General features: G+C 34.6%; 1 protein-coding gene across 1 annotated transcript in view; it reads left to right on the top strand.

Moving 5' to 3' along the window:
• Window positions 1-15,000, top strand: part of LOC137660317 (uncharacterized) — a 153,589-nt gene that overhangs the window by 126,702 nt on the left and 11,887 nt on the right. Inside the window, exon 3 of the mRNA XM_068395136.1 lies at window positions 12,541-12,585. Coding sequence (XP_068251237.1) covers window positions 12,541-12,585 — 45 coding nt within the window. The remainder of the gene's footprint in view (window positions 1-12,540; window positions 12,586-15,000) is intronic.

The raw sequence follows: 15,000 nt of genomic DNA, 5'->3' as shown, positions 1-15,000 counted from the left end.
AACTGTGATGTATGGATTGGAGTTGTGGGGAATGAAAGTGACGAAGAGACAGAAATTGAATGTGTTTGAGATGAAGTGTCTAAGGTGTATGGCTGGTGTATCTCAAGTAGGTAGGGTTAGGAACGAAGTGGTGAGGGTGAGAACGGGTGTAAGAAATGAGTTAGCAGCTAGAGTGGATATGAATGTGTTGAGGTGGTTGGGCCATGATGAGAGAATGGAAAATAGTTGTCTGCTAAAGAAGGTGATGAATGCAAGAGTTGATGGGAGAAGTACAAGAGGAAGGCCAAGGTGTGGGTGGATGGATGGAGTGAAGAAAGCTCTGGGTGATAGGAGGATAGATGTGAGAGAGGCAAGAGAGCGTGCTAGAAATAGGAATGGATGGCGAGCGATTGTGACGCAGTTCCGGTAGGCCCTGCTGCTTCCTCCGGTGCCTTAGATGACCGCGGAGGTAGCAGCAGTAGGGGATTCAGCATTATGAAGCTTCATCTGTGGTGGATAACGGGGGAGGGTGGGCTGTGGCACCCTAGCAGTACCAGCTGAACTTGGTTGAGTCCCTTGTCAGGCTTGGAGGAACGTAGAGAGTAGAGGTCCCCTTTTTGTTTTGTTTCATTTGTTGATGTCGGCTACCCCCCAAAATTGGGGGAAGTGCCTCGGTATATGTATGTATGTATGTATGTTTCCCTGCTTATGTAGAACCCCTCTCCCCCTGTTTAGATTTCTACAACATCGTGCGAAACTTCTAATGTCAAATACACAAAGTCTTGTACAGTATATGTCTCTCTAAATATTGTGTTATACATAAAATTCTCTTTTAAAATCTAAATATTCGATAACCATTATTCTTTATTCCGGTTATCTTTCCTAACCTAGAGCTGTGGTGGCCAATTGGAATCGTCCTTGGTTAGAGTTCTGCCGGACTGGAGTTCGAGTTCCACGGAAACTCGATAGTTTCTTGTAGTGTCTGCAACCTCACTTTCTTTGTGAGCTAAAGATGGGCCAAGTTGATGTAGATATAGTTTTGTCGAAACAGCGTTGTGATGAATAAAATATAAAGAAAAGGAATACTCATCGGTTATTAAACTAAAGGCTAATGCTTGAAAATTTAAAGAAGTTCGGGAAATAAATCACTCGAAAGATTAAGTCTTAATAAAACTTAGATTAAGACAAAAATGTTACGTTCTGAATATTATACAATTACTTGACTTATAATATTGAATCTGAATAAACCTTACACTAAGACCAAAGAAATATACAATCACTTGTTGCACTTGAAATTAAATCTGAATACAATATTTAAGTTTGATACTTAATGAAAATAGATAACTAGATCACGATGCAAGTATCTTTCTCCTTACTACAGGGCAGTTTACAAAAACTCTAAGAATATTTTTATAAGTGGTTACTATGTTTACAAAAACCCATCAAACCAAATCATCGATATTTCACTGAACACTTATAAAACAATACTCTGAGCTGCGTATGAGGGAGAGGTGGAGAGCTGACTTTGACTTAGGGCTGGGATTCTCCATCTACCTATGCAACCCTGGGGTCGCCTTTATATATGAAACTTAGCTACTTCCAGAAGATTCCAGGACTGGGGTCTGGTAGCTTGGGGGCTGGGCTAAGGGTGTCAGAGTTACCAAGTATTGCTCTCTCGAACAAGTACTCACTCAACGCCAGACGGCTCTCTCAGTCAGCTAGCTCCGCCCACCCTTTGTCTCTGAAATAGAAAAAACATAACATCTATCACTAGGTTTTTCGAGAATTTTTCAAAGCACAAGGTAGACAAAAGAATTGCGTATTTCATCTCAAACATGATGCAATACCTCATAGGAATATAAAAGAACGTTACATAAGCCTTTGTTCCTATCTCGTATGGGTTACATAACACTCTCAAACAGAGTATGTAAGACTTTGTAACAAACATATGTGAAATAAAAAGTTAATTCTTAAAAATAACGTAAATTTGCGTATAATTACTTGAATAAAGAATACAGGAAATTAACGACGAAAGTCTTACGTAATATACATAATAAAATTAAATCTACATGAGAGGAACTAATTTTAAGAGCTGGCTAACCTCTCTTCAATGCACATATGAAAACATAAATAAAATCATGAATAAACTACTGTATTTACTCTACACTAGACCAGCTTTGTAAGAGTATATATATATATATATATATATATATATATATATATATACATATATATATATATATATATATATATATATATATATATACATATATATATATATATATATATATAATTTATATATATAGATACATATATATATATATACATATATAAATGTATATATATATATATATATATATATATATATATATATATATATATATATATATATATATATATATACAGTATATATATATATATTGGTACACACCAGTCCAGAAGATCAATAGTGATATAGGAACGAACGATTTTAAGACCATATACATTACTGCTTTAAACAGGTGCTAAGAAAAGAAGTTAACTTTCCTGTCCATCAAACTGAAAGATCAGATAGACTTTATATTTCCCGATATAACTCCAAATATTGGAGAAATGTTCAGTTAGATGTGAGTTAAGAAACCGTGAATACGAACATAGGTAAATGAAAAGCTGCGAATTAAAGCACCAAAACCACTTGAACATATAAAATCTGCGAATTAAAGCACCAAAACCACTCAACAAAGGAAATATAAAAATCTCTCTTTTGTCTCCTCTCGTTGTCTTCGGTTTATTGTCTTATCTGGTTGTTTAAACCACTGCGGTGTTTTATCAGAGCGCTGCTATCCATTCCACTGAACGCACGGGCTATTCTAAACAGAGGGTTTTCTTTTCAAATCTTTCGGAACTTCATTCAAACATTTTACTCTCTCTCTCTCTCTCTCTCTCTCTCTCTCTCTCTCTCTCTCTCTCTCTCTCTCTCTCTCTCTAAATTTTTGTCTCTGTGAATCTTTGAAATATTATAACGCACATTCTTAAATTTCATAATTTAAGTAGAATCATGTACTCATGGCAAGGATGCATTATGACTTTGAAATATACCTCTCTCTCTCTCTCTCTCTCTCTCTCTCTCTCTCTCTCTCATCTCTTAGTTTTGAAAATCTCATGAATTAATGTAAGATATTTTTGGAATCTTTTCTTTACAAGAAGACATTTCCCATTACTTAGCACAATCTTATTCACATTCTCGAAATAATTTTTTTTTCCTTCGTTCCTGCCTAATTATTAGGATGAATATAAGTTTCATCTTCATTACTGTTTTCTTTCCACCACTGATATAATCTCTATCACCATCTTTCTCATCAGTTGTTGAACCAGTAAAACCGAACGATGACCAACTTAATCAAGTCCCATTGTCGAAGCATTAGGACCCAATTCAAGTTGTGGCCCGACACTTCGAGAGGGCAGCCTTTGGTCTCTTTCTTGAAGGGGGTGATGAATCCTGTTTATGCTGTAGACTGACTCTTTCAAAGAAGCCCAAATATCTCTTGGCAGTGGCTGAAGACCTTTCTCTAGATGATTACCTGTTGGAATCGTTACCTGCAAGTTGTTATTTGTAGACAAGTGGTTATAACAGTCACACGCAGATGGGAGATTCTGGGTTTTATTTAATTATTTACAGAAATTACAGTCCAGTGTTATGCATTCTTTCCTCAACAGCTAGTGCTCTAAGTAGATTTCCTTAATTGCAGGCCAGTGTTTAAGACGCTTGCCCCACCATAAAGATGTCTCAGTGGGAATCCATCCTTATTCTGCACTCGTTTCTACGAGTGCTAGATGTCCCAGTTACATTACTGCAGTCTAGTGTTTGAGGAACTCTCTTTATTGGCAGGAGTTCTTAGATCAACAATTACAGTCCAGGGTTTAGGACTCTCGCCTCACCAGCAGGTGGTTTAAAGAGTAAAAGGTCACGAATGATTGGCAGAGGCTAAGGATAGGGCAATGTCCTAGAAACCGACCATGTATACATATAATCAGTACCAAAAGCCATCTCCACCTAAGCTACGACCGCGGTGGGCCAGGCAATAGCAATTGATGACTCATACCCCCTGATACCCACTCCCTAGCTCACAAAGTCGGTGAGGTTGCAGACACCAATATAAACTTTCAGGTTCGAGCCGAATTCGAGCTCCTGCTTTACATACTGCAAGAAACAGTCGTCTGCAATAGACTGCCAAGGGCTCATATTCCCTCATCTTCAGTCAAGAGTTTAGGGCACTTGCATAAGTAGACGGGTGTCCATTTTATATTTCTATATTTGCAGTCCCATTTTTAGGATACTCCTCTCGACAAAGGGTGGCCAGGGTTTTAGCAAGATTTAGCCACACCACGAATATATATATATATATATATATATATATATATATATATATATATATATATATATATATATATATATATATATATATTTATATATATATATATATATATATATATATATATATTTATATATATATATATATATATATATATTTATATATATATATTTATATATTTATATATATATATATATATATATATATATATATATATATATATATATATATATATATATATATTTCGGTTAATGTTATTATCATTGTTACGAGCCAGGTTGCAAAATTAGCTTCAAAAGCATAATGCTGCAAACCCAAAATCTCATGTACAATAAGGAAAGTATCCCAGTGTAGAAAAGAAGTGTGGAAATCAGGAATAAATACACAAAAAGACATAAAAACAAAATATAAAACAAAGATAGCTAACAACGTCAAATAAATTAGTAACAGATAAACTATTAAATGAGACGTACGCTAATCTGCAAAACAAAACGAAAACGTATTTGCACCAACTTTGAACGCTCTACTAATTCAACTATTTAATTATAAAGACAATTCCTCATTATAGCCACAACAGGAACGAGACGTCTAAAATACTGTGTAGAATTTGGGGCTTACGGAAGAAAAGGCTGTTTAAATTAACTACCTACCTTTTACTACGTATCGGCTTAAAGAGTCTTGGAAGATCTGGATGTAAACGATTGTCAGAATTATTGGGAAAAAATGTAATAAATCTACGGTGTTGAATTGAAAAGGAAATTTGAGACATGTTTTATATATATCACATTTTTCTATTACTAAAGCAGTAATTCAGTACCAGGGAGTTAGTTGATACGGTTGGTCGTCACCCAAGTGGAGAAAGATGGTAACCTCATCCCAAACGACTCTCTCTCTCTCTCTCTCTCTCTCTCTCTCTCTCTCTCTCTCTCTCTCTCTCTCTCTCTCTCTCTCTCATTCTATTAATGAGGCCTTTTACAACATCTTTTAAAGAATTTGGGTGCAGCAACAAGCAAAGTTTAAAGCAAAGAAAAGAGTAAAACATTACTTCCGTCAACGTAAAAGAAAAAAAAAAACAGTTTGAACTTCTATCGGATCCGGATCCATCTGAAAATGTAATTAACTCCTTGATTCTTAATCCTAAAATCACTTAACTTAATTTAATTATAATAAGAACGATCTAAGACATCTCATGAAGAAACAGTCAGACAGACAGACATTGTTGAAGATAACAGGAACACATAGAAAATAATGATTGAAGGTATATGACTAACTCCGTTTGTGGATTCTTGCCACAAAGAACTACTCAATCGATGTTTGAGAAGCAATACGACTCCCTGTGAAAGAACGCAAAAGGTAAATAGGATCTCAGACACATTAGGCGGCTCTTATAAGACACCTCGTAACACCCAATTCATTCATGCGTCGATTTTCTTTCATGATCCAGGTTTCTACCTTTCCTTGAGACTTTAAAGAAAGAAGAAGCTTCAGCCAAAACAATTAGATCCTTGATATAGCGTAAGCTTCGCATAACAAAGAAACGACTCCATAAATGAAGACAGCTCAAACAGCATTTGATGGAGAAACAACACTGATAATATAGGACCACCGAGATACACCCATAGAAGAAACAATATTGAAAACGAAGGCATCGCAGAGCTCACTCAAGCACGAAGAATAACCCATAGGAAGCCTAAAATGCAACAACGGAGAAACAACATTAAGAAAGAAGCCAATCTAAACTCCACTTTCAGGAGAAACAATTGCAAGAATGAAGAACAGCTGAGAAACAACACAAAGTATTAACACAACCTGGTGAGTAAATGTTTATTTTGATATCGTTGGCAAAGGATGCGCTAAACCGATCCCATGGCATCCGTCTAATCCAACATGATACATCGCAGAGTTATGACACTTTCAGACTGGGTGGCGCCGACATTCGGGGATATTACTCACGTCAGGATGGTATGACGTATTGAGGAGTCCAAAATAAACCAGATCGTGACAGATAAGAAAAGGAGAACACGCAATAAATGTACAGTAGAGCGTGTCTAAATATGTATATCCCTTTGCGGATCGCATAATTTTACTCGTATATTTCTGAGATGATATACCTCATGCGTTCTTAAATGTGTATTATCGGTCGTTTATCTGCAAGTATATATTAACCATCGTGCATTGTAAGTGCATGCGAAGAAAACATCTGAAATATTCGAGTAGCTTCTCCCATACAAACAATGAGGCAAGAGATAACAATTATAAAAGGAATTACATTTTACTTGTTATTAATCATTCGAATTCTAAAATAATCTTTATTTCCTTTCTGAGAGAGACGGTACTAGTGTTATGTATTAGCCCTCGAACTTGCTTAAAAACTGTCACTTGGACTAGTCAGTTATTTATAGATTGATTTACCGATATATCTTTTATTCAGAGTTGGGACCAGACTTTTTTTTTTTTTTTTTTTTGTATCATCAGAAAGTAATTAAAATTATTGACTCGTTTTTATCACTGTTGCTCGAAATTGAAATGTCAAAAGGTCGATAGAAGATATTTAATAGATCTGAATATATCTTGTAGACAGACAGACGAAAAAGAAGGTATAAAAACAGACAAAAACGAATTCGTACCTTGTTCATGGTGATGATTATTTCAAAATCGATGTAAGTCGATAGAGTATTCTTACTTCCTAAGTCAAGAATGTTTACCTGGATATGTAAATTGTTCTAACATTTCTGGCCTTCTTAAGTTATGAAATGAAGTTAATAAATTTGATAAATTTTGAATATTCATTTTCTAATTAAAGAATTATGTCAGGTCTAATTTTGATTCCTTCTAATGCATATGCATTTTACATTGATAATAATAATAATAATAATAATAATAATAATAATAATAACAATAATAATAATAATAATAATAATAATAATAATAATAATAATAATAATATTAATAATAATTTACATCAAAGTGTCCAATAATATCTATTTCCGGGTTTATTTCCGATTTAGGAATGAGACGACGAAGGCCGTTCAAGCGCCTCATTTTAGGTCTAATAAAATAAACTTTCCTTCCGAAAACACCTTCTGGTGCAAGATGTCTGCGCACACTCCTTTTTCTCATAAAATAACCTTCAGAAGCAAAACATATTCATAGCATTGCCGTATTTCATTCTTCCTCCCCTTCTATTGCTTAACGATTCCCTTGTAATGACTATTCAGTGCTTAATGGAATGTTACTAAACTTGCACACATTTTAGTAGTCTGATACGAACGGCAATGGGGCATTATGTAGATTGGAGGTAAATATAGTACAAAAGTTATCATTTTTTACTACATATTTACTGATGTATTTTTCTAAATAATGTTCTCTTCCTTTTTATAATTGCGAAAAAAACTAATTCCGTTAATTGCCTTATCACTTTCTTAACATTAGTCCTGTAAAATTATCCTCTCTTTATCTATCCTTATCGTATTTTCTCTATCTCCCTCTTTTTCCCCTCACTCTTTTCGCCTTCTACAAACCTTATGAGTTCCTTGGGGAAGCTGGGTACGTTTTATGACACCGACTCTATAAATATGGAATGAAGGGTCCAACCGGGAAAGAAAAATGGCACAGAATTTAACCAGACGCAGCACATTTGGAGAATGGGATCTTTTTGGTGCATTTGGCTTTTCTTGCTAATAATAATAATAATAATAATAATAATAATAATAATAATAATAATAATAATAATAATATTATTATTATTATTAATAATAATAATAATAATAATAATAATAATAATAATAATAATAATAATAATGATAATAATAATAATGAGAGAGAGAAAAAAGATCCACACAGGTTGTAATTGGATTTTTTTGTGATAATAATACGAAGAGAAATAATAATAGGAATAAGAGAGAGAGAGAGAGAGAGAGAGAGAGAGAGAGAGAGAGAGAGAGAGAGAGAGAGAGAGAGAGAGAGAGAGAGAGAGAGAGATAAGATCCCATAAGCAATCGGGCACCCACTAGGGAGCGCATTGTGTTGCAAGCGATTGGAGAGATGATGAGCAAACAAAAGAGTCTGTGCTTAAACTAAGATCATTATATCATTGTTGTTCAACTGATAAAGGTTGAGTGAAGCAGTGACCATTGTTTTGTTTCTTTTCCGAAGCAAACCCATATCAGCAATATTCACAAAAAGATATATTCTTCCCATCGACTATTATTATCAGTATTGAATCTTTTTACTTGCCAAGCTATAAAATTAATTAAAAAAACAAAATGCTGTAAGCCCAATGGCTCCAACAGGGAAATCAGCTCTGTTTGAAAATGTAATAGAGAATTAACAAATAAACTATAAATTGGAAATGGAAAGAAATTTAAAATGTAATTAGATCTGTAATTTTATCAAATAGATGTGATGAATAAACTATGAAACGAAATTTTTTCAACCTCTTCTACAGAAAAGCATTTGCAAGAAGTTCGAACTTCTGAAGTTCCACTGATTAAAATATCAGATTTGGAAGATCTTTTCACAATCTGGTCACAGATGGAATAGAACTTCTGTAATACTGCTTAGTAATGGAAATTATATTACAGAAAGTAAGCCAGTTAGAATTAGTTCCATGCCTAGTACTACATACCGAATAGTATTTTGGAAGATCTGAATGCAGAAGTGGGTCAGAATTTAGAAAAATCTTATCCAACATGCACAAAGAACTAAATGGATAATGAGACTAGCGAATGATATCAAGAATTTGGATAAGAAATTACACAACAAATTTTGCACAACAAATTAAGGTGAGAGGTAGCAGCTGAAGACCAAACAGGAGATCAATGATCAAGATATGGCAAAATGAAAAATTTTAAATATTCCCTTAGAGACATTATCAATATGCTAGTTTTCTTGCACAATTAAAAGAGAAGCAGACCAGATTTGTTTTGCAAAAATAAATTTGAAATCAAGAATCACACCTAGAATTTTAAATGTGGTGTACATATCTGAGGAAGACTAGATATTACATCACTATACTCACTATGGTGACCATCAATGACTACTCTTTGCAATCCTTTACTTAAAAAATCAATAATGATGTTATGAAAAGACCCACCTATTCCTTATAGGTTAAGTTTAAAAACAAAGGCCTCAAAGGCACCAGTAAAATCAAGACCAATAATATGAATCTGACAACAATGAAGGTATTTCTGTATAGCATTGAAAATCGTAAGAAGACATTACAATCTCCAAGGCCTTTGCATAAGCCAAACTGTAAACTAGGGAATACATTCAGCATACCTCATGATTGACATTCCATGGTAAGAGTCGGTACTAAAATCAATCAACACCAATCATATGAACTTACTGGAGACTTTGTCTTGGGTAGTGCCATAGCCTCTGTACCATAGTCTTCCACTGTCTTGGGTTAGAGTTCTCTTGCTTGAGGGTACACTCGGGCACAGTGTTCTGTCTTGTTTTTCTTCCTCTTGTTTTGTTAAAGTTTTTATAGTTTATATAGGAGATATTCATTTTAATGTTACTCTTCTTAAGAATTTTATTTTTCCTTGTTTCATTTCCTCACTCGGCTATTTTCGCTGTTGGAGCCCCTGGGCTTATAGCATCTTGCTTTTCTAACTAGGGTTGTAGCTTAGCATTTAATAATAATAATAATAATAATAATAATAATAATAATAATAATAATAATAATAATAATAATAATAATAATAATAATAATAATAATAATAATAATAATAAAGAGATGTGCACCATTGGGAACTGTAACAAGGTATTACATGTTTCAAGATACTTACATAACCCAAACTGCAAACTATTAAACAGGCGATTGCTTTTGATCAAATAAATTCCAAAATTTTAGATTATTGGAGTTATGGAAAGTATGCAGCAATCAGAAGAGCTATAACTACCACGAACACACTTACCTAATGGAATAGCATAACCAATTCTCCATGAACTGTAAAAAAGAACCGCTGCTTATTAACGTGGAAAAAAATAATAGACAAGTTAGGAGCCAAGTATAGTTATTCCAAGTTCAAGCAAAGGAGGAACTGTTAAGTCTACACCAAAGACTGCAGATATATGAGTAGCCCACCACTTAGGTTCCTGGTTATATTGGGAAGGGTTTCTTTTATGGTCAAATTGTATTTGTTTTTAGTTAAAGCATAAACTCTCTGAGCAACTGCGTTTCGCTGAATTAGATATTCCAAGCCAGGTCTGATCTATTACTTTTCCAAAGATGATAAGCCTTCCGTTTCTGCAAATAAGTTACTTTATAATCTTCGTTGAAATGTGGTTTGTCCTTGACTCGGCATTTTAACAGATGAGATGGAACCTGCCTATCAATTATATTGATTCAATCCTTTTTTTTTTTTTTTTTTTTCCTTTGCTATCACCTGCAATTTATAGACAAATGATCACTTAAAATGCCTTTCTAGTGTGCTTGAGACTTTATAAACAGCCTATATATCTTATTACAGTATGGTATATCAGGGACAGAATACTCAGTCTTAACTACAAATGAAATTAAGGAATGATCAGACTTCCCAGCTTGAGGACCAACATTACTTATTATAATATCAGGAGAGTCAGTGTATATTAGATCACAGCAATTACCAAGCATGAGCACACCTTCACTTATGATTTTCTCACAGCCTCATTAATTTTCTAAGACCAAAGCTCTTAAGCCATAGCGATCAGTAGGAGAAACAGAATTTAACCACTCGCTATTGTGAGCATTGAAATCAGCAACAAAAACAAAAAGAGTCTTTCTATCGTTATCTTGTGTCTTAGCTATAATGGTAAGAATACGGTTAAAAAAAAAAAAAAAAAATCAATCAAGTGTTGATTCTCTTAGATTGAACACAAATAGAAGATGTTATGCTTGCCACAAATTTTCATGACATCCACATTCATAGCAGGACTTATGACAAGCAAGGTATTCATTCCTAATGTACAACGCCATCGCCTTTGCCCTAGCAATGGAACTCCGTTTCAAAATAATGGGTTTCTTAAAACCTGGAATAAGCAGCTTAGATAAGTGTGTCATTTGAGAAAACAAAGTTTCTGAACAAGGCAGAAAATCATACTGCAAGGCTACAGGGACACGTGTCGAAGAATTTCATTAAATTCTGTGTCTACTAAGAAACTAAATTCTTTAAGAGTTTTGCGTCATTTTGCTGACTTTAAAAATGTCCGTAAATTTTCATAATAACTTTTTTAATGTACACATTCAAGTTTCCCAAAGCAAATCTTACTGTTATTGTGTAAAATGTTTGCACTGCCTTAACATTACCAGCATTCACTGTGCAAATGTTTTTATAAAAGAATGGTTTTCTCCAACATTGCAACTTGGGTTATCTGCACTAAACAAAAAACTCTTTTCAAGTCAAGTTGCAAATTATCCATATTTTTTTTTTCAAACAATTAAACATTCCATCTTTACTTTTATCTGTAAGCCTATTCTCGAAAAAAATTAATAATATAATTTACTGTGCCATGTTCAATAATGAAATGTTAAACTCATATTGGGGACATCTTTATATTTGACGTATTATTTTGAAGGGCGAAAAATAGAAGAGGATTGTATTGTTTCAAATAATCCATAATCACTACTAATACCTCTTCACCTAGCCCATTTGTAACAATGTGCCTCAGATTTGGTTCGACTATAAAATACTTTAGCTGCAACTTTCGAACCCTACACATCACATTGTCATTAATTTTGTTGACAATGGTAATATGAAAGAAATAAAGGACATTTTGCGTCCTTTTCTAAATATAAAAAAAAATGACAAAGGCTGAATACCCAAATCACAAGGTTATCCTTTGAAATAAAGGACGGCTAGTAGCCGTAGGTGGGCTATGGATAAACCAGCCCAATGCTAGCACAAGCTCTCGCATAATGAGTGACCATGGTAAACTGTGATGTGTTGTCTAGGAGGCCTGGATGTGGACTTATGAATCATTTAAACAAGTTATGTTCCCTATATACTCATTTTACATAAGCTTTTTATCATTATTAATATAATTTATAAACGATAATTATAAAATTTAAATTCTCAATAGAACAGTTGCCTGATTACAGAAAAAAAAAAAAAAAAACTAATTAGATGAAGATTCTTCAGGTCAACTTACCTCTCTTAAACCTTGTCCAGTCTCCTACATTATGCTCCTTTCATCAATTCTAATTGTATATTTCTTTATTTTACAGTGATCGATTGGCTAGAGGACTCAAGTGCGCTTCTGCCGATGTTAGGTAAGTTAGCCTTCTCTTTAGTGTACACGTTTTCTACATAAGTAACTCCGGAGAAAACGATAGTGGAATAGGGATACTTTTCTATAAATTAATACTATGGTTGAAACATTTTTAAGATTGTAATTCTGAAATATGCAGAGTAAAATGTATGTGTAGTGAATGCAAAACTAAGACGACTGCTTCCAGTGGTGATTGCTATCACCCTCTAATTAATCAGTCTGGAACCATCCTTTAATTTGTAAGCTACAGAACACAGGACTAAAGTTTTTCCAACAACTGACGTTGGGATAATGAAGTTAGGTTAGGCTACTCTAGGCTAGAAATATCTAGCCTAGACGATACCTATGAACTGTAAGGGTTTCTGAGATAAACTGAGTATAACTTGAGAACTAATGACTTACTCCCAATAGTAACTGACTCAACATACCAGGCTCCTGTAAGCCTAGGAAAACACCCATCTGATGAATACCATAACTTGACTTGGTGAAATACTATGTCTAACAGGTTGCAATGAAATGCGGTTTATAAAATTGACAATATGAATATAATTAAAGTTCATTAAAAATTTACATATCCCTGAGCTGATCTATCAATCTTAATGAACAAAAAGTATTTAACACTTGACTAGTTTCAGAAAAAAAAAAAAAACTATAAACTGAAAATGCAAGTTACACTGAATCAAAAGTAAACATCACAGAACTTATTGAAGCTTTCAAAATGCGGAGAAATACTTGTTTTTTATTTTTCTATTCATTTGTTGAGTGGGCACTTGTTCCAGGAAAGTCTCCCAACAACATGAACGCAAGGATCAGCAGGGGAGGAAAAGGAGCACTATCAATTAAGGCACAAACACCCTGTTAATAACTTTGATGATGTAGTTCACATACCTTCACTCTAAATGCAAAAAGAAACTGTACTCTGTCCAGAGACCTGGAAACTCCACTCGTGAAATAAAAGTAATTTGATGGCCTACCTTAGCTTTGTCATGTCTAAAGCTATCTCGCTCTTAGGCTCTGTTTTGGCTCCATCACAGTGTCCCAAGTGAAACGCTGGACAGGAATTTTACGTTATAAAATTATTGAGACAATGACAATGGAGGGAGCAGTGATGTATTGTAGTGAACTAAAAGTTAAAGAAAGGGATCCTTCCCTTCGAAACATAGAATTAATATTAAGTCACTCGCTAACTCTAAAGATATTTAAACTTACTCCTTTCAATATATAGGCTAGGCTACACTGTCCCGAGATTAAATATTCCTGTTAGACATAATCAATCAAAAGGGGGAATAGTAATATGAAAAGGTATAATTAACTTAATCTAGTTATTTTATTACACAAAATCACATAGAAAAATCGGACATCTTAACATCAAGGAAAAGAGGTTAAACAAGCACAAAAGGAAATAAAACAAATGCAACTTAGCAAAATTAAAAGGCAATCAAAATATGCGTGTCTCGAGGTCTCTTGCAATGATAAATGATTGTAGTGGGGTTGGACACGCGGTCTTTGGCCCCGAGACTGTCTAAAGCAAAAATTATACACAAAATTTGTACACCAAATCCCACGCACTCAGCCCGAAATATGTAAAAGCCAGTTACTTGAATCAAGTTAAAATGAAAATCGAACCTAATCTAAAAGTGGCCAAGTAGTTTACCTGTACTCCTTACTTTAAAGACAGTCCTAGTCCTTGCATGGCTGTTACAGCTCGTTTGCTGCACCTTTCATCCTCTGGCCCACACCTGGAATCCTCTCTTCTTGGCAGATCGGGTATCGCTGGCACAGTTCTCAAGATCGTCTTCTTCCCTCTCTCCAACCGACAGGATATTGGTGCTCCATATGTCCTCTGTTTGGTGGGAGTTGAGTGTGGGTGAACCAGAGCAATGTAAATTGACTGACCAGGTCGGTCAGCCGGTCACAACAGCTGCTCATGCAAGAATGGAGTGACCCTTAGGTCGCGTGGCCTCACCTGGGTTCAGCTTCCAAACAGATGAGGGTCATTGATTGTAGGAAAACCCAGTTGAGGTGCCATATCGAGATTCTAGGGCGGAGTAATGTAACGTTGTAAGGAGTGAGTAGGAGGCAGGATTTTTTTTGCTTTCCTACGCAGTGACGTCACAGACATAACGTACGGTATTGTCAACGAGTTAAATTAGCGCAGTCTACCCGTGTTTCGGTAAAGAAACGTAAGGTATGGGAGCGAAAGTTTTAGGGGTTACTACAATATTTGGAGCGAGACCAAAATGCAAAAGAAGAAGAAGAGTGAAGAAAAATTCTTCACACAAAACAAACATCTATAAAATTGTCACTGACGCGGTAATGTGCTCTCAAATAAATATAATAAAAATTAAGAATGCGATTCCTAAAGCTTATAGGTCTTGGGTATTGAACGAACTGTTTTTTTTTCCCTAAAAAATAG

The sequence above is a fragment of the Palaemon carinicauda genome, chromosome 20 (genome assembly GCF_036898095.1).
Source record: "Palaemon carinicauda isolate YSFRI2023 chromosome 20, ASM3689809v2, whole genome shotgun sequence".
NCBI lineage: Eukaryota > Metazoa > Arthropoda > Malacostraca > Decapoda > Palaemonidae > Palaemon > Palaemon carinicauda.
The sequence above is the reverse complement of the archived record's forward strand: the minus strand, read 5'-3'. Positions and strand labels throughout refer to the sequence as shown.